Source organism: Bombina bombina, chromosome 5 (assembly GCF_027579735.1).
Source record: "Bombina bombina isolate aBomBom1 chromosome 5, aBomBom1.pri, whole genome shotgun sequence".
NCBI lineage: Eukaryota > Metazoa > Chordata > Amphibia > Anura > Bombinatoridae > Bombina > Bombina bombina.
This window is the reverse complement of record NC_069503.1, coordinates 387,160,795-387,183,017: the sequence shown is the minus strand read 5'-3', so window position 1 is coordinate 387,183,017 and position 22,223 is coordinate 387,160,795. Positions and strand designations below refer to the sequence as shown.

At 37.3% G+C, this 22,223-nt stretch overlaps 1 protein-coding gene across 1 annotated transcript in view; it reads right to left on the bottom strand.

The window, feature by feature from the left end:
- The window catches only part of KAT2B (lysine acetyltransferase 2B), a 324,222-nt gene extending 302,583 nt beyond the window's left edge, over window positions 1–21,639 (bottom strand). The window contains exon 1 of the mRNA XM_053714221.1: window positions 21,292–21,639. Within this exon, the coding sequence (XP_053570196.1) occupies window positions 21,292–21,540 (249 nt within the window). The 5' untranslated portion in view covers window positions 21,541–21,639. The remainder of the gene's footprint in view (window positions 1–21,291) is intronic.
- Between the last annotated feature and the right edge of the window lie 584 nt (window positions 21,640–22,223).

Sequence of the window (22,223 nt, the reverse complement as noted above, 5' to 3'; positions counted from 1 at the left end):
TCTCGTCTCTTACAAGTTTTATTTAAGTGAATTGTACCCATGGGCAGTGCTGCAGAATGTGTTGGCGCTTCATAAGTAAAGCATAATAATATTAATATTTATTGATTAGATTTTTACATTGCTGATTGTATTTGTTTGTTCATTGGCATTTGATACCTTTTTTTTTGCCCCACTTAGAATTCCATATATATATATATATATATATATATATATATATATATATATATATATATATATATATATATATATATATATATATATATATATATATATATATATATATATAGAACTGGGATGAGCACTCTCCCTTCAAACTTCAGCAGCCAGGGTGCTAGTAGGTAATAGATATACGTAGCAAAAACTTGCACTCACTGGACTTTTTTAACACTATATATATATATATATATATATATATATATATATATATATATATATATATATATATATATATATATATATATACACACACACACACACACACACACACACACACACACATACACACACACTTACAGATGTTGAATTTGGTACATTTTCCAATTTTCCAATTAATTCAAAATAGAAAGAAAAAGTAAAAAATGCAAACGGGCTAAAGACTATGGGGCATATTTATCAAGCTCCATATGGAGCTTGATGCCTGTGTTTCTGGCGAGCCTTCAGGCTCGCCGGAAACACAAGTTATAAAGCAGCGGTCTAAAGGCCCCTGCTCTATAACCTATAATCGTATTCGATCGGGTTGATTGACAGCGAATCTGCAGGGGGTGGCATTACAACAGCAGTTCACAAGAACTGCTGGTGCAATGATAAATGCCAAGAGCGTATGCTGTTGGCATTTATCGATGTGCAGCGGACATGATCTGCAATATCGGATCATTTCCGCTCACACAATGATAATTCGGTCCCTATATATCAGTAAAAGAACATAGCCTTACACATTTATCTATAGAGTACATATATCAGCAATAGCAAGCGATCCACAAAAATTGTGCAAACACGTCATAGTGACATCAATTCATGTAACAAATGCCATCAATCTAGGCTAGGTGTAAATAACAAGCTTGGTACTATATCATGCAAAGCATATTCCCAAATCACCTGATTTTATATAAACAATCCAAATTATGACTCCTATTTTATTTCTGGGTTGCAGATAAGACAGGAGTAGTTGTAAACTTAAAAAGAAACTTATAGGGCGCAATCAAATATATGGTGCAGGTTTCGGCGCAAGCGTGGGAACCTGCGCCGCCCGTAATTTCACCTTGCACATCGGGGTATTACATATACCCCGCTGGCAGCTCATAAAGTGCCCTAAGTTGGATAAACTAGCGATGTCCAGAAATGAGCGTAAATACATTTCTGGAGTCGCCAGTGATTTACGGCACTTTAGAAACTGCCGGCGTCTAAGAAAAATAAAGAAAATAACAAATCTCCCGTAAAAGTCTAACACGCCTCCCAAAAATAAGCCCGACACATAAAACCCCTATATCCGCAATCCCCCCTCTTATTACTAATGTTAAATGTATTAACCCCTAGACCGACAAACCCCCACAATGCAATATGCCTATTTAAACTATTAACCCCTATAACCGCCATCAAACCCACACCGCAAGTAATAACTAAATTATTAACCCCTAAACCGCCATAGCCCACAACGCCATTAACCTATTCAAGTATTAACCCCTAAACCGCCATAGCCCACATAGCCTATTAAATGTATTAACCCCTAATCTGCTGCTGCCAACGTCGCCGCCACTATAATAAAGTTATTAACCCCTAAACCTAAGTCTAACCCTAACACCCCCCTAACTTAAATATTATTTAAATAAATCTAAATAAATTTACTATTATTAACTCAATTATTCCTATTTAAAACTAAATACTTACCTATAAAATAAACCCTAAGATAGCTACAATATAATTAATAATTACATTGTAGCTATTTTAGGATTTATTTTTATTTTAAAAAGCAAGTTTGTATTTATTTTAACTAGGTAGAATAGTTATTAACTATTTAATAGCTACCTAGTTAAAATAAAGACAAATTTACCTGTAAAATAAATCCTAACCTAAGTTACAATTACACTACACTATCATTAAATAAATTAAATTAATTAACTACAATTACCTAAAATTAAATACAATTAAATAAAATAAACTAAAGTACAAAAAAAAAACACTAAATTACAGAAAATAAAAAAAATTACAAGAAGTTTAAACTAATTACACCTAATCTAAGCCCCCTAATAAAATAAAAAGCCCCCTAAAATAATACAATTCCCTACCCTATACTAAATTACAAATAGCCGTTAAAAGGGCTTTTTGCAGGGCATTGCCCCAAAGTAATCAGCTCTTTTACCTGTAAAAAAAAAAAATACAATACCCCCCAACATTAAAACCCACCACCCACACACCCAACCCTACTCTAAAACCCACCTAAACCCCCCATAAAAAAACCTAAACACTAACCCCTTGAAGATCACCCTACCTTGAGCCGTCTTCACCCAGCCGGGCACAAGTGGACCTCCGATCCGGGCAGAAGTCTTCATCAGATCCGGGCAGAAGAGGACCTCCAGATGTGCAGAAGTCTTCATCCAGGCGGCATCTTCTATCTTCATCCATCCGGAGCGGGTCCATCTTCAATCCAGCCGACGCAGAGCATCCTTCCAGCACGACGACTACCCGACGAATGAATATTCCTTTAGATGACGTCATCCAAGATGTGGTCCCTTGAATTCCGATTGGCTGATAGGATTCTATCAGCCAATCGGAATTAAGGTAGGAAAAATCCTATTGGCTGATGCAATCAGCCAATAGAATTGAAGTTCAATCCTATTGGCTGATCCAATCAGCCAATAGGATTGAGCTCGCATTCTATTGGCTGTTCCAATCAGAATTAATGTGATACATCAAAGCACCTGAAGCTAATAACAAACATTAAAATTACACTCCTTATATACAAACATAATTACCGCCAAACACTCTCTCGTATCCCTAGCCGTCACGTCCCATTGGCGTCATAGTCACACGACGTCGTACCTGGCGCCATGACGTAATTGCTGCCATAACCATGGCAACGTCCCTAAGTATCCACGAAGAGCCGCGGTAACAGACAGCTGATGCAACCATCCAGACCTCATGAGCGCGCGCACCCACAGAAGTAGGTGTAAAATAGCAGTGTTGTCAATACAACCATTCTAAACAACTTGTGTGTAGTGTCAAAGGTATGTTTGCATCAGATGCCCATCGATGTACACTATAAAGTGAATCTAACGGCAATTCCAACACAGGCATACCGGGCAAACCATGTGGGAAAACACCACAATATAGTATTAACTTTAAACAAATAAAGACAATAATAGTTAGCCCTTGCCTAAGTTTCAAACACCGCCAGAGACATATAGGTACAACAACAATAGGACCATCATTATCAGTTACAGTACATATATAAGATGGCATGGAAAACAGTGTCCTAAATAGGAGAAATATACCACATAAATGTAACAATGTATGTGAAAAGATTAACACACTAAAATGTTATTAATTATACATAGTAATCACAACATCATGTCTACCCGAGTTTTCTTTTACAAGATACGACGAGTCCACGGATTTCATCCTTACTTATGGGATACAATACCAAAGCTATAGGACACGGATGAAAGGGAGGGACAAGACAGGAACCTAAACGGAAGGCACCACTGCTTGAAGAACCTTTCTCCCAAAAACAGCCTCAGAAGAAGCAAAAGTATCAAATTTGAAACTTATTTTGGTAGCGAGAGCCCATAATCATGCATCTTCTGGAACATGTGAAACAGGACCCTAGGAATTAATGTGAATCCAAGAAGCATTTAATAGAACGGACTAAAGTCCAGAGACGTGTTAAGTCCCCTTGGTGCCAGAGTGTCCAGTCGGTAGATCCATCTACTTTCGCGTCTTTTGGCTCTATTGCCACCTCTGACCAAAGGGGGCTCATGGTCAATTAACATTGGTCAAATACTTGAGACAGCATGTTTATGGTCAAAACAATGACGTGACACTGGCCTGATTTGCCTTTTTTTCAGGGCCTCCCGTATGGCACACATTAATGGGTGTATCACCTGTCAACTCTCTCAGCTCATCAGAAAACATAATTTATGCTTACCTGATAAATTCCTTTCTTCTGTAGTGTGATCAGTCCACGGGTCATCATTACTTCTGGGATATTTCTCCTCCCCAACAGGAAGTGCAAGAGGATTCACCCAGCAGAGTTGCATATAGCCCCTCCCCTCTACGTCACCCCCAGTCATTCGACCAAGGACCAACGAGAAAGGAGGAACCAAGGGTGTAGTGGTGACTGGAGTATAATTTAAAAATAATTACCTGCCTTAAAAAACAGGGCGGGCCGTGGACTGATCACACTACAGAAGAAAGGAATTTATCAGGTAAGCATAAATTATGTTTTCTTCTGTTAAGTGTGATCAGTCCACGGGTCATCATTACTTCTGGGATACCAATACCAAAGCAAAAGTACACGGATGACGGGAGGGATAGGCAGGCTCTTTTATACAGAAGGAACCACTGCCTGAAGAACCTTTCTCCCAAAAATAGCCTCCGAGGAAGCAAATGTATCAAATTTGTAAAATTTGGAAAAAGTATGAAGCGAAGACCAAGTTGCAGCCTTGCAAATCTGTTCAACAGAGGCCTCATTCTTAAAGGCCCAAGTGGAAGCCACAGCTCTAGTGGAATGAGCTGTAATTCTTTCAGGAGGCTGCTGTCCAGCAGTCTCATAGGCTAAACGTATTATGCTACGAAGCCAAAAAGAGAGAGAGGTAGCAGAAGCTTTTTGACCTCTCCTCTGACCAGAGTAAACGACAAACAGGGAAGACGTCTGTCGAAATTCTTTAGTTGCCTGTAAGTAAAATTTTAGGGCACGAACTACATCCAGATTGTGCAGAAGACGTTCCTTCTTTGAAGAAGGATTTGGACACAAAGATGGAACAACAATCTCTTGATTGATATTCCTGTTAGTGACTACCTTGGGTAAGAACCCAGGTTTAGTACGCAGAACTACCTTATCCGAATGAAAAATCAAATAAGGAGAATCACAATGTAAGGCTGATAATTCAGAGACTCTTCGAGCCGATGAAATAGCCATTAAAAATAGAACTTTCCAAGATAACAACTTTATATCAATGGAATGGAGGGGTTCAAACGGAACGCCCTGTAAAACGTTAAGAACAAGATTTAAACTCCATGGTGGAGCAACAGTCTTAAACACAGGCTTAATCCTCGCTAAAGCCTGACAAAAAGCCTGAACGTCTGGCACTTCTGACAGACGTTTGTGTAACAGAATAGACAGAGCTGAGATCTGTCCCTTTAATGAACTAGCAGATAAACCCTTTTCTAAACCTTCTTGTAGAAAAGACAATATCCTAGGAATCCTAACCTTACTCCAAGAGTAACCTTTGGATTCACACCAATATAGGTATTTACGCCATATTTTATGGTAAATCTTTCTGGTAACAGGCTTCCTAGCCTGTATTAAGGTGTCAATAACTGACTCAGAAAACCCACGTCTTGATAAAATCAAACGTTCAATTTCCAAGCAGTCAGCTTCAGAGAAGTTAGATTTTGATGTTTGAAAGGACCCTGTATCAGGAGGTCCTGTTTCAGAGGTAGAGACCAAGGTGGACAGGATGACATGTCCACCAGGTCTGCATACCAAGTCCTGAAGCTCTCCGTCCTCATGTTCTGCAAGTTGTGACGCAGTATCTGACATGGCCCTAACATTATCAGCGCACTCTGTTCTCACCCCAGAGTGATCACGCTTGCCCCTTAGTTCTGGTAATTTAGCCAAAACCTCAGTCATAACAGTAGCCATATCTTGTAATGTTATTTGTAATGGCCGCCCAGATGTACTTGGCGTCGCCATATCGCGCACGTCCCGAGCGGGAGATGCAGGTACTGTCACGTGAGGCGAGTTAGTCGGCATAACTCTCCCCTCGTTGTTTGGTGAAATTTGTTCAATTTGTACAGATTGACTTTTATTTAATGTAGCATCAATACAGTTAGTACATAAATTTCTATTGGGCTCCACCTTGGCTTTAGTACAAATAGTACAGGTCTCATCTTCTGAATCAGACATGTTTAACAAACTAGCAAATAAACTTGCAATTTGGAAATACTATACAAGTAAAATACAATGAAAAAAACGAACTGTGCTTGAAAAGCACTGAATATATATAACAGATGAAATCAATCAGCTTTGTAAAACAAAATGCAACTTAGCAAAGGCTTGTACCCAGTAGCAAGAAATAACTAACCCTGAGGCATAAAAAAGTTAAAGAATAAACGTTTTTTATCACAGTCAACTACAATCTTACAGCTCTGTTAGATTACTTCCCTCAAATTAGCTTTGAAGATCCCTGGGTTCTGTAGAGATAAACCGGAACATGCAGGAAAAAACAATGAGCTTTTGACTGAAATTTTTGATGCGTAGCAAAAGCGCCAAAAAAAGGTCCCACCCCCTCACACACAACAGTGAGAGAGATTAAAAACTGTCATAATTAGATCCAGCAACTGCCAAGTGGAAAAATAGTGCCCAAACATTTTATTCACCCAGTACCTCAGAAAATGAAAACGATTTTACATTCCAGCAAAAACGTTTAACATAATTAAGAGTTATTTAAAAGCCTGTTGTATTTCTATTAGGCTAAAATCTTATATACACAGTGTAATTCCAGTGAAGTACCATTCCCCAGAATACTAAAATGTAAATTATACATACATGATATAATGTCGGTATGGCAGGATTTTCTCAGCAATTCCATTGTTAGAAAATAAAAACTGCTACATACCTCTTTGCAGAATAAACTGCCCGCTGTCCCCTGATCTGAAGTTTACCTCTCCTCAGATGGCCGAGAAACAGCAATATGATCTTAACAACTCCGGCTAAAATCATAGTAAAAACTCTGGTAGATTCTTCTTCAAACTCTACCAGAGAAGGAATAACACACTCCGGTGCTATTAAAAAATAACAAACTTTTGATTGAAGAAATAAACTAAATAAAATCACCATAGTCCTCTCACACATCCTATCTAGTCGTTGGGTGCAAGAGAATGACTGGGGGTGACGTAGAGGGGAGGGGCTATATGCAACTCTGCTGGGTGAATCCTCTTGCACTTCCTGTTGGGGAGGAGAAATATCCCAGAAGTAATGATGACCCGTGGACTGATCACACTTAACAGAAGAAATCCTAATCCTTTCACTCGCGTCATCAGAAACAATAGCGAGAAACCCATAATGCAAACCCAAATGAATGAAATGGGTGAGAAACTGGAGAAAAGAGGCTATGCTAAAGATGAAATACAAGGTATCCAGGAGAGACTCCTTAGTACAAGTATCACTGTGGACACCGGCGCTGTGGCTAAGTGTCCCCGGGGACAATTGAACATGGTTACAACATTTGTTCCTAAATGTGAACGTTGAACAGAGGCAGTAAGGAGGCATTGGCCGGTGAGACTGACCCCACACTGCCATTTCAGAGAATGTCGGCGCCTAGGATGGTATTTCACAGGGCTAATAACCTGAGAGATGCTCTGGTCAAGTCTGATCCCATCAAACACTATAAGGAGGAGACATGGCTGAAATCATTAAAAATGGGCTGTTGTCCGTGCGGTAGTTGCGTGACCTGCAATGTGATGCTGAGGGGTGATACATTCCCGCACCCGCACAATAACCACAGGTTTAAGATTAATCATTGATTAACGTGCACAAGCACTTTTGTCATATACATCCTGATATGCCCATGTTCTATGGTCTATATTGGAAAACAGTTACCACCTTCCGGGAAAGAATGGCCAATCACAGGTGTGCCATACGGGAGGCCCTGAAAAAAGGCGAATCAGATCAGCCAGTGGCACGTCATTGTTTTGACCATAAACATGCTGTCTCAAGTATTCGATCAATGTTAATTGACCATGAGCCCCCTTTGGTCAGAGGTGGCAATACGGCCAAGAGACTATTACAACGCGAAAGTAGATGGATCTACCGACTGGACACTCTGGCACCAAGGGGACTTAACACGTCTCTGGACTTTAGTCCGTTCTATTAAATGCTTCTTGGATTCACATTAATTCCTAGGATCCTGTTTCACATGTTCCAGAAGATGCATGATTATGGGCTCTCGCTACCAAAATAGGTTTCTATCATACATCGGGTAGATATGATGTAGTGATTACTATGTATAATTAATAACATTTTAGTGTGTTAATCTTTTCACATACATTGTTACATTTATGTGGTATAGTTCTCCTATTTAGGACACTGCTTTCCATACCATCTTATATATGTACTGTAACTGATATTAATGATGGTCCTATTGTTGTTGTACCTATATGTCTCTGGCGGTGTCTGGAACTTAGGCAAGGGCTAACTATTATTGTCTTTATTTGTTTAAAGTTAATACTATATTGTGGTGTTTTCCCACATGGTTTGCCCTGTATGCCTGTGTTGGAATTACCGCTAGATTCACTTTATAGTGTACATCAATGGGCATCTGATGCAAACATACCTTTGACACTACGCGCAAGTTGTTTAGAATGGTTGTATTGACAACACTGCTATTTTACACCTACTTCTGTGGGTGCGCGTGCATGAGGTCTGGATGGTTGCATCAGCTGTCTGTTACTGCGGCTCTTTGTGGATACTTAGGGACATTGCCATGGTTATGGCGGCAATTACGTCATGACGCCAGGTACGACGGCGTGCGACTACGACGCCAATGAGACGTGATGGCTAGAGATACGAGAGAGAGTTTGGCGGTAATTATGTTTGTATATAAGGAGTGTAATTTTAATGTTTGATATTAGCTTCAGGTGCTTTGATGTATTTGTTTCTTTGACATTTGACAAAGGCACAAAATATGTGCCGAAACTTTATGTCTGATTTTTAATCATACCAATAAAGGGATCTTTTATACTAATCAAGACCAGTGAGTGCCTGCATCTTTGGATGGTGTATGTATATGTATATATATATATATATATATATATATATATATATATATATATATATATATATATATATATATATATATGTATATATATATATGTATATATATATGTATATATATATATATATATATATATATATATATATATACATATATACACACACATGCATACATACATACATACATACACACACACATACATATTCAATAATGAAGGGGCTCAGCTAATTTGAGACATTTTAAATGTTGATTCTCAGTTTACCCCCATTGGGAAGCAGTATTCAAATAGTATATTCTAATTTTTACATTTGATATTTGAACGTTAATAGTTCTATAGAAACATTGAAAGGCAGAATGACAAGGGGAACATTTGTTTGATTATTCATATGTAAAAGTTCTGACATTTGCACGTTATTAAATGAATATGAAAAAAAAAAATCAAGCATGTTAAAATTCAATATAGAAAAGTAAAGATTAAAAGTGATAGTAAACATCCCCCTTTATATAAACAGATCCAGAATGTTAGCTATATTTTAGAAGGAGTTGAATTCATCAGTTGCTTTTAAATATAAAATTCAAATACCCCATGCTCCGGCCGCCCACTTCAAAAGTAATTTTTTTGTGAGCTAGCAGTTTGAACTGTTCTCCAATCGGAGCTCTAATTTAAAAAAAAAAAAAAAAAAAAGTGTGAGTGCCAAATGGCTAAAGCGCTGATTGGAGAACAATTCAAACCCGTAGCTCTAAAAAACAATTTCTTTTAAAGTGGGCAGCCGGAGTGCCGGGTATTTCAATTTCAGTGCTACATTAAAAAGTAAATTAAAGCACACCTTAATTACAACTGATGAATTAAACTCCATCTAAAATAATGCTAACATTCAGGACCGTCTTTAACACAGGGCAAAAGGGGCAGCTGCCCAGGGCCCAGTTTCTGTTGAGGGGCCCAAGAGTCCTTTAAAAAAAAAAAAAAAAAAAATTTTTTTTTATGGTTCATACCAGACTGCTGATGTGACATGGGGAACACACACATTCAGTCCTAATACTGTCACAGTCAAAAGTACTCTGCTTATATATTTTTTGTTTTTTAACCCCTTAATGACCACAGCACTTTTCCATTTTCTGTCCGTTTGGGACCAAGGCTATTTTTACATTTCTGCTGTGTTTGTGTTTAGCTGTAATTTTCCCCTTACTCATTTAATGTACCCACACATATTATATACCGTTTTTCTCGCCATTAAATGGACTTTCAAAATACACCATTATTTTCATCATATCTTATAATTTACTATAAAAATTTTTATAAAATATGAGGAAAAAATGGAAAAAAAACACACTTTTTCTAACTTTGACCCCCAAAATCTGTTATACATCTACAACCACCAAACAAAAACCATGCTAAATAGTTTCTAAATTTTGTCCTGAGTTTAGAAACACCCAATGTTTACATGTTCTTTGCTTTTTTTGCAAGTTATAGGGCCATAAATACAAGTAGCACTTTGCTATTTCCAAACCACTTTTTTTTCAAAATTAGCGCTAGTTACGTTGGGACACTGATATCTTTCAGGAATCCCTGAATATCCATTGACATGTATATATTTTTTTTTAGAAGACATCCCAAAGTATTGATCTAGGCCCATTTTGGTATATTTCATGCCACCATTTCACCGCCAAATGCGATCAAATAAAAAAAATTGTTCACTTTTTCACAATTTTTTTCACAAACTTTAGGTTTCTCACTGAAATTATTTACAAAAAACTTATGCAATTATAGCATACATGGTTGTAAATGCTTCTTTGGGATCCCCTTTGTTCATAAATAGCAGACATATATGGCTTTGGTTTTGCTTTTTACTAATTAGAAGGCTGCTAAATGAGACTGAGCACCACACGTGTATTATGCCCAGCAGTGAAGGGGTTAATTAGGGAGCATGTAGGGAGCTTCTAGGGTTAATTTTAGCTTCAGTGTAGTGTAGTAGACAACCCCAAGTATTGATCTAGGCCCATTTTGGTATATTTCATGCCACCATTTCACCGCCAAATACAATCAAATTAAAAAAAACGCTAAATTTTTCACAATTTTAGGTTTCTCACTGAAATTATTTACAAAACAGCATGTGCAATTATGGCACAAATAGTTGTAAATGCTTCTCTGGGATCCCCTTTGTTCAGAAATAGCAGACATATATGACTTTGGCGTTGCTTTTTGGTAATTAGAAGGCCGCTAAGTGCTGCTGCGCATCACACATGTATTATGGCTAGCAGTTAAGGGGTTAATTAGGTAGTTTGTAGGGAGCTTGCGGGGTTAATTTTAGCTTTAGTGTAGAGATCAGCCTCCCACCTGACACATCAGACCCCCTGATATCTCCCAAACTGCTCCCTTCCCTCCCCCACCCCACAATTGTCCCCGCCATCTTAAGTACTGGCAGAAAGTCTGCCAGTACTAAAATAAAAGGTTTTTTTTGTTTTTTTTTAAATACATCTTTAGCATATTTACATATGCTACTTTGTAGGATCCCCCTTAGCCCCCAACCTCCCTGATCCCCCCCCAAAAACAGCTCTCTAACCCCCCCCCCCTGCCTTATTGGGGGCCATCTTGGGTACTGGCAGCTGTCTGCCAGTACCCAGTTAACAATATTTTTTTCTCTTTTTTATTTAATTTTTTAACAGTTTTCTGTAGTGTAGCTTCCCCACGACCAACCCCTACCCCCACCCCCTCCCAGATCCCTTAGATTACTTTTTGGGGGCATTTATTCCCCCTCTTCCTCCCACTTATTACATAATCATTTCTGTAGTGTAAGCGGTTCCCACCCGCTCCCTCCCGTGCACGCGCCCGCCCGCCGATCCCCCGTGCACGCGCGCGTCTGTGCGCGCCCCTGACTCTCCCGCCCCCGATCCCGCCCCCCTCTGTGACTCTGAATCCATCGATGGCCGCCCACCAGCCTCCCACTGCAGCTCCCACCCACCAACGATTGCGGCCATCAATGTCCGGTGTAGAGAGGGCCACAGAGTGGCTCTCTCTGCACCGGAGGGGTACAGATTGTTATTGCAGGATGCCTCGATATTGAGGCATCCTGCAATAACCGGAAAGCAGCTGGAAGCTTTGAGGATCGCTTCCAGCTGCTTTCCAAACCGAGGACGTACGCCATACGTCCTCAGGCGTTAACTGCCTTTTTTCTGAGGACGTATGGCATACGTCCTCGGTCATTAAGGGGTTAAACTGTGCCAGACCGTGCCGGTGTCATGTGACATGCCAAGCTATTGCCATGTGCTGTTTTAGATGTGCACTGTGCAGCACTGAATGCAAAGCCCTAACTCAGCATCCAGCCATTCCCACTGCATCATAAAAGGTCCTACTGGGGTTACCACTTTTACCAGGTCACTGCTCTGGTGGTGGGGATTGTTTCTGGGTAGGGCTGACTGTACGCGCATGCAGCAGAAAGCTGGAGCGGCAAGCACGTGAGGATTTGAGCATCTGTGCAGCTGCATACACTGCTCTCTTCAGTCTTGAGGCTGTGTGACTCATCTCACACTGTATCCATGCAGCCTTGGACAGACAGCATCCAGTCTGCTGGTCCCCTTAGCCCTGCTCTTTCTGCTGTGGCCCTAAGATCAACTAACTGAAGTTTGTTAGGGGAACAGTGCTTTGTAGAAAGGTGTCAGTGGGAAGAATAAGTGAGTGCACACACACCCCTCCCCATGCAGCATTGTCTAGTGCAAGGTGAGAGGGAACTTGTTCCTAGCAAAGAAGTGACATGTGCTGCTGTGGCTTATGAATAGTGTCATGCTGATACTTCACACATTAATGTAAGGTTTATTTTTATAGTTTTTGTTTTCTCTCTGTCTCAGATTTTACAGCTTCCCATAGTAGTTCTACTGTTCCAGTCAGTAAACTTATACTGCACCTCCATGCTTCCTCCTCAGTCTTTTCCTTGCTTTGCTCCTGTCTGCTGCCCTAAATCTCTTTAACCAACTAACCTCACACCAAAATCACATTCAAAAGAATATTAAATGACTCCACAGTGGAGGAATTTATATATTTATTTACTTATTAGTACTGCTTAGGTCCAGTTTCACATTTTGCAATTTATTTCATTTTTTTAAATGATTAGCTCAGCAGTGGATAATCCACTGCTGGGCTAATAATTAAAAAATAAATTGATTTAGTTGTTTTTTGGGATGTTGGGGTGGAGAGCGAAATTGCATGGGGGGGGGGCCCAAGAAAATTTTCGCCCAGGGTCCAGTCAATATTAAAGACGGCCCTGCTAACATTCCGGATCTGTTTATACAAAGGGGAAAGTTTACCATCACTTTAAATATATATTTGGTTTAATCTATTCCGTTTTAAATATTAAATAACAGACCTAGCAATAATAAAGATCTTATTATCAACTCAGGCACAGAGTCACAGTGCTTTCATACAGAAATGCTAGTTTTATCTGCTGCTCTAACCGCGTATTAAGATTAACTAGGAAAGTAAGCCAGGCTCTGATTATTTACCTCCCACTGACAACAGCAAGTGTATATTCTGTATGACAATTATAATTATAAGCTGTCCACCATGAGAGTTTATTTCTACCAAAATCACTATACTCTAATGCTAAATACAGTAACTGACCATTTATTTCCACTTACCATTTAATTTTATTCAATCTCACATTTTCTGTTAAACACCATCTGTCACGCTATTAATATTACTATGCCCTGGATATGATATGCAATTAATTTTAGCTAGCAAAGGATATGCTGCAGTGCTTTGTCTTATTACTGGGTCACTGGGCATTATTGCATTTGCATTTAGATTTGATTGTTGTACTGTTCTACAATAGTATGATACAGAGTGCCGCTTGGTTTACCTTTTGTGCTTTTTCCAATATTATTTTCCTTGCTTTATTACCATGGTAATGCTATAAGTGTGGCCAAGTTATTACACTTATCGCTGAAAATATTATTACTGCTACACTACAACAGCTGTGGAGCTTTTGGAAACTTTGTTGTTTTATAATGAAAATGTTATTCTAATGTAGTTCCAATTACTACTATGAGGCTCTACAAAATGCCATGAAAACATTTGATTGAATATTTTAAAAGCCTCTTTACATTTTAAAACTGAGATTACTGTACTATATAAAAATAATTAAAAGTGACTATAATCCACATGCTATAAGAACAATTAAACCTAGCAAATAATGTTATATAATTCTGCACATAGAGTTTAATAGCACGATCGGGCCGGCTGTGATTAGACAGCGTGCCCAGATGCGCTTAGGAGAAGAAAACAGACCGGCTCAGTAGAGCCAGGAGCGGCGTTCTGTTTTCGTTGCAAAATATCTATATAACCCTTTGCTTTAGAAACATGGCGGTAATTATTTAACATTATTTGCTAGGTTTACTGTCCCTTTAAAAGAAAATGCAATATTTTGTTGTTAGAAAATTGTTGAATATTTATTGATAACTACTGATGAGACAGAGCTTATGTATAGTATATATCAGCAATTAATCACTATGCTGCAAAATATATGCATACTACACAATAAATGCATTTCCAAGCATTTAAACATTTTGTTAGAAAATATGCACTGTTTAACAGTTCGGGGAAATACCCTTTGATATGCCTCTTATTTCCTTTGCGGTGGCCAGTAAGATTACAGAAATAAATAAACTACTACATTGATCAGGAAGTCACATGGTAGAATTTGTTCTGAAGTGTGCAGCATCTCTAGGAAAAGTTGGAAAAAAAAACAATTTACACACATACTTAAAGTGATGTAAACTCTTTACTTTTTAAAATCAGATCCGGAATTTTAGTGATATTTTAGATTGAGTTTAATCCATCGGTAGTAACGAAGATGATCTACTATAGCTTACTTTTTAATATAGATATGAAATTCAAATACCCCTCTCTCTGCTGCCCACTTCAAAAGTCAATTTTGCTGTGAGCTAAAAGGTAATTAGAGTAATAAAAAAATATATATATAAGAGACAGTGTAATTTGGCTTTTCTTGTTTTTTGTGATTATTTTTGAGAAAGGGACATTTTCAGTGTGGTGGGAGATTATTTCATGTCTAAAACATATTTTTTAAAGATATTAGCATAGTCTAGAATGGGTGGTGGGTAGAGGAGGACTTTAAAAGAAGAGAATAAATTGGTAATGCAGAATGTCAGTCAAGGGGGCGGATTCATCAAGCTCTGAATGGCTCCTTCAGGGTCGCTGGAAACAGGAATTAAGAAGCAGCGATCTTAAGACCGCTGTTCCTTAACTCATCCGCCACCTCTGAGGCGGCGGACAGCAATCCGCCTGATTGCATACGATTGGGTTGATTGACACCGCCTGCTAGCAGCCGATTGGTGTATGCTGTTGGCATTTATCGATGTGCGGCGGATATGATCACTACAGCGCATCATGTCCGTCCGCACTTCCATAAATCAGCCCCAAGCTGTAAATTTCCTTCAATGCTACTCAGAAGAGCAGGAGAACTTCTGTGAATTCTGTATCAGCATAATATGCTATGGCTGGGAATGAGTGTGGGGTACGGAACGGCCATAATGAGAGACCAACTGCTCATGGCAAAAGAGAAGTGTATACTCCCAAAATTATAAAGAGAGAGAATGTCATTTTCTTACTTACATATTTTTCAATGGTATGTTCTGCTTGGTCTACAATTTCTGAACGGTGATCTGAATCATTATATTTATCACATTAATATACAGTCTGCAATTGTTTGTCTGCTAATACTGTTAATTATTGTCAAGTTCGCTGCTGATCTGTAAATACTAATTGTATTACTTTCCTACACTTGTAATGTTTCTATGCCAGTAACATAATTTAACAAACTGTAAAATTATTAAGTGAGTGTAATTGCTATTAGATTATTGTACAATGTATTTCAGAACACTCAGATATTAACATAGCTTTTTACATTAAAAAGTGTGTGATTTATGTGCTAATACTAGAGATATACCATTATCCTACAGTGTTATATTTCTAAATCAATGTTTTATTGGATTATAATAAAGTCCAATGTTGATGAACGGAATGATTAACTTTGCTGTAAAATGCCAAGTTACTGAGCCAATATTATTTGTGCATAGTTATTGGGTGTAAAGTAGACATATGTCATTATTAGTGTTATTTTACTACTGTACAACGTGATATCTAGACTACAGTACAGTACATTGTGATAATAATTACACCATTAGCATAACTACCCTGTGTATTGCCAAGTCAGCATTACTGTGCAGTATGATGTTGATGTGCAAGTATTATTAATAAATACTAATGTTACTACATCAATAATATAATTTTTATTTATAATGTATCTAATGTAATTTAAGCAAGTCACATTACAATCTAATTAAAGAATGATTTGCTCTCATATATTAATATGCCATACATTATTTTACACAGTAATGATGATGTGCCAGTAATGTTATTACTGTACGTTTTAATGTAACACTAGTGTTCACTGTTCTAAGGACAGGGCAATAGTGGTTCTCTATTTTTTCACATTATGTTTTTCTGTCCCTTCTTTAATCAAATTAAAGGGATATCCCAGTCAAAATTGAAATGCATATAGATAAATTACATATTTGAATAGAAACATATCTGCAGTATAGATGTATTATCAAAAATGCTTCTAGTAAAAGATATCACTGTTTTAGTTTTAACATTTTTCTCTGCACGTGCATGTGAAGCATAGATAGATATTCTAGGTGCACTAGCATTTTAAATACTGCAGCTGCTTAGACCGCCAGTGGCTCTTGTATCATGTCAGCAATTAACAAATTACCAGATGGTACAAACACCTTAGGCTCTTTGAGCATGTGTTGTGTTTAAAATGCTAGTGCACAGTGCATACTTAGATACACATTTGAAATGACTATAGCGTTTGTTAGAAGCATTTTTGCTAATACATGTATGTATATTACAAAAAGGCTTCTATGGAAAGCTGCAATGCATCCACTTGATAACAATTTTGGCTGGACTGTCCCTTTAAAATACATTTGATAAAACATTGAAAGTAGAAATATGTTTTCATTAACCTACACTGCAATGTTGCCGGGGCAATAGTATGACTTTGTTATTAGTGCTAGAATGTTACATAGTATGATGTTGTGTAAGTAATATTCTTTATTGCATAACTGATGTAATACAGTATATTACATTTTTTTAGTATAACATTAAACTTTGAAGCAATATATTTGTGTACAAGATAAGAGAACATGTTCATTACTATTGTTTCTATTATTTAGTTTTAGGCTGTACTATGTTAGCAGCAAGGACAGTGCATTTGACATGGGATCTTGCTGTGTTGGGTGACTTATTACATTACTGAATTACTCATTTGTTTAACTACAATAAGGAAGAATATCATCCTGCAATGTAAATGTATTATTACTACATACTGAGATGTTATTCTAGAATAATTATATATTATGTATTGCATCAGTTAAACAGTTTTTATTGCAGTACTGTACTATCTTATGCTCTCCTGTCAATAATTCTTCAATTCTATTACTTGTATGTATAGCATATTATATAGTGCTAGACCAGTATTAATGAGCAGAATGATAAGAAGTCATGTTTCTTTGCAGTATGGTGTAACATTATTCTATGATATCACTGATACATCAGGTGGAATTGTATAGCTAAAGTACGCTGCTGATTATTCCATTACTGAAAATTGTGGTATTGCAGTGTCAGTAGTATTAAAACAGCATTATGTTGATGTAATGGCTGTTTCAGAAGTATTGTCATCATACAACTGTAAATAATATGTAACTCTATAATTCTGCTGCAATTATTGTAATAAAAAGCATATGGCAGTGGTTAAAGGTGCATAAATGTCAGTAGTGTATATAGAGGCTTACAGGCCCAGAGTAATACAATGCAAAGGCTGCTACAAACCAGATTTAAAATTCAGTTTCTTTGTTTTTTTGTTCTTTGTTTTTTAAAAATAAACTTCAAGATCAACTCTGGGGGAAAAATGAATGCTAAAGGTTAAAAGGAACATAAGGGTTGGTAGTGTTAAGGGGCTGTACAAGCCCTACATACAACCAGGCAAAAGCAGTGTAAAAAAATATTATTATTATTAGTTATTTGTAGAGCGCCAACAGATTCTGCAGTGCTATAATCAAAATGTATTATCAGACCAGGCCTACCAATCAGAGCCCACACTCCTGCAGTGTGCACTGTACTATTGACTTCAATATCCCTTTAAGTTCTCAATCAAAAGAAGAACACAGCTACACCAATGACTGTACATTTTCACCCATGAAATCTTAAATACCTGAAGTGTCAACATTTTTTGCAGAGAAAGAGCAGATTTTACGTTTTTATTTTTTATTCAGAGACTGTTCAAACCAAAATTGTATCTGTTGTTTCAGATCTGGATAAGATCTAGCATAAACTTTTTTTGTCATTTATTTTCCACAGATTTTTAGTTGATTAAAAATATATTTGAAGGACCAATGAATGCAGTAGAATTGCATAATTAACAAGCTCATAACAAAAAGACGATTTAACACCTACTCTGAATTTCAAATAAGCAATATTTTTTTTCTGACAAATTTATTTTTTCTACCATATTCTAGCCCCCTGTACCATGTGACAGACATCAGCCAATCACAGTCTAGTATACGTATATCATGTGAGCTTGTGCACATGCTCAGTAGGAACTTGTTCCCAAGAAAGTGTGTATATAAAAAGACTGGTCAAAATTTGATAATGGAAGTAAAATTAAAAAGTGCCTTAAAACTGAGTGTCTCCAACACCAAGCTACACGATGTACTGCTGCCAAAAGATTAAAGATACTAGAACAAAACATTTTCCATACAAATGCCACATTCTCACCAATTGACTTACATGAGCTGTAATTTGCTTTATAAATATTGATTATTTCCATAGAAGCTCCAATACATAACTACTTGAAAACTTCAACATAACAGTGAGGAACTATCTGGATGTTTGATAAGTCCTTCAGCACGTTTAAATTTCCTAATGACAGCTCATAGAGAAACAGTTATCACATCATAAACTCTTTGTGCAAATAATTTTCACTGCGCGTTTGTTTGCTCTTTAGACTATGATAAAAAGAGCTGTGAATCCCTATGTAGGTTTAGCAAATAAAGCTAGGAAAAGGAAAAATGTACCCAATAACTCTTTTCAAAATATGATATTCTTTGGTATGGTAGTTTTGGCTGTAGCTTTCTCCATAAATATATTTTACATATTAAAGGGACATTCCAGTCAAAAATTAAATGCACATAGATGTATTACATCTTTGAATAGAAACATATTTGCAATATATATATATATATATATATATATATATATATATATATATATTGGCAAAAATGCTTCTGGTAAAAGTTATCACTGTTTTAGTGTTAATATTTTTCTCTGCACATGCATGTGAAGCACGGCTAGATATTGTCACTGCCCGTACATTTTAAATAATGCAGCTGCTCAGATCATCAGTGGGGCTTGTATCATGTCAGCAATTAACAAATTGAGTCATTACCAGATAGTACAAGCACCTTAGACTCTCTGAGCAAGTGTTGTGTTTAAAATGCTGGTGCAAGGTGCATACTTAAATACACTTTTGAAACTGATAAAGCTTTTATTAGAAGCATTTTTGCTAATGCATATATATTACAAAAATGTGTGTGTTCAATACTGAAATACATCCATGTGGTTTCCAATTTCGGCTGGAATATCCCTTTAATAACTAAAAAAAATACTAAGCCTATTTAGTTTAAATTTCTAGGCTTGTACTGACTGACACATTTCAGTAAAATGTGTTCACCCATTCAAGAGTTGTGTTGTTATTTCACAATCATATAAAATGAAGGCTCATTCAATAAAATTAGTATATATATATATATATATATATATATATATATATATATATATATATATATATATATATATATATTATTTTTTTTTTTTTAGTGTAGTCGTTATTTAAATTTACATTCCATGGCAGCAGCATTACTGTTATAATATTATTTATCTAGATTTTGCTTTGTCTGAAGTATCCCTAAATTAACGTAATAAGGTGTAGCATAGATAAATCGCATCTTGCTGTAGAGTGTACTTTTTTTTACATATGTAGTATGATTAATAATTGTTAGATCATATTATTATGCCACTGGAAACATTATCACAATACTCTATGCCTCTAGTGATATTTGTTAGTATAATTAATATACTGTTGTGTAGAGTTATTGTTACATCTGTTGTATGATTCATTACTGCATATATCTTCAGCCTGGTAGTATTATTAATGTATTCTACATTGTGATCAAGTTATATAATAAAATACATAGCATGCATGATTAGTCATTATTTTGCATTCAATGTGATGTTAAAATGACAATGTAATTAACATAGCCTTTGTCTAAAATAAGATGGTAATATTATTACATTATCATACAGGGTGTTTTTCTTATCTAATAGAAATAAAAATCAAATTACTAGTGATATATTATTGTGTCAGTAGTTGCTCTATGACATTTGGGTACCATAAGTTGCTGCACTGGTTATTCTTTAAACAACTGTAAGGTGTGATGTTGCTGTATCAGTAACTTTACTGTTTAAGGAGCTGGTGCTATGTCAATAGCATCATTATTACATCATTGTCTTTTTGCTGTGTCAGCAATGTGATCATGTTCATTACAGTTCTGCTCTTGGTAAGTGTGGGAATATTAATGTTCTAAATAGATAATATTGATAAATATTGTCACTCTAACATTACTGTGAGTTCAGTCGTGCCCTTAGTTCACTCCTCTCTACAAGCAATGTGTCAGCCACACACAAAAAATATGTATTTCAGAAATGTATGATTTTTAGGTAAATTTGGTCATTCTTACCTAACATCCATAGCCTGATATCGCTCAATAACAACTTTATGACGTTACTGCAACTAGTTTTACTAGTCGCATCATGATTATAATTACTTTACATTATGATGATGGGCGTCCTAGTAATACTTTTAATTGCTTTACCAAATAATGTCGTAACTTCTGCGCCAACCGTAAGAATTCACTACTACGCAGTGTAAGACATTTGCACAACAGTTACGTGACGCGGTCATGCACAGAGTAAGAAGTTACACTGAAGTTGTAATGTTATTAAGCGTGGTGTTTGTGCAGCGTCCTTGTTATCTGAGTCTGGGTGTCACAGCCCAGTTATCAGGCGTTCTGACTGCTCATTTGTTGTTTTTGCTGTCAGTGTCAGTCTGGGAGAGTGAGTCACACACATAATGCATCATGGCACTAGAATTATTTATTCTCCAGTTACCTTGCATGAAGAGTACACTCCGAGTTTCTCCAGTTTCTTTGCCCGGGGCGCTGAGCGCAGCTGACCCTTCTTGGCAGCGATCCTGAGCGGTGCATTAGCGGCAGTACCTCCCCCAGCCGGGCTGTCAGCTCCCCGGGCTACTACACTTGGGGCAGCGCCCACCACTGTGGGAGATCCCTGGGGCGCAACGCTCCCAACAACCGCTGCACATACCGCAGAAGCAACACCGGCAGCAGCTACCTCCGACATCTCGGTAGCCCTGGACCCTGCCCCGGGAGGAGGTCCCCCTTCCCTCCTCCGGTGCACAGATCCCTGGGCGAGGTGACGAGATCTACAGCAGCTCCCCCAGCAGGGAGGCAGTGGCAGCTCATCACCGCCTCCTCCTCCCTCTCTCCTCCTCTCCCACACCACCTCCTCCCTCTTTTTGCCAGTCCTTCCTCCTGCTTATTTCTCTTCCTCCATCCTGATCGCTCTGCTCCTGTCATCGTTTCTTCTTTTTTCCTCCTTCTGTCAGGCAGCTTGGCCACTGCCTGCAGCATTCTCCATTCTATAAAATATATTTTTTTATCAATCACAATCGAACACAGCAACACAGGGAAAATTAAATATTTATAAAAAATATACATAAATAATAAAACATGCAAAATAATATTAAGTAACACATATTGTTATGACTGAGGACAATATTAATATATGTAAAGAACAAAACATTATTAAAGAGTTACAATTCATCTCTGTAACTAATCCTTATGGGCTGTTAATCTGGTGGATCCGAGGGGTTCAGCTTCCCAGTAGAAAATCTTTGCCAGGGTTCACAGCCTTGTAGAAGATGCCAGAAAATCTTGACAGAGATATTGGGGGCTAGGATTTCTGAGCTAAGAGCAAATTATAAGCATGTTTTATTATTATTATTATTATTATTAATAATAATA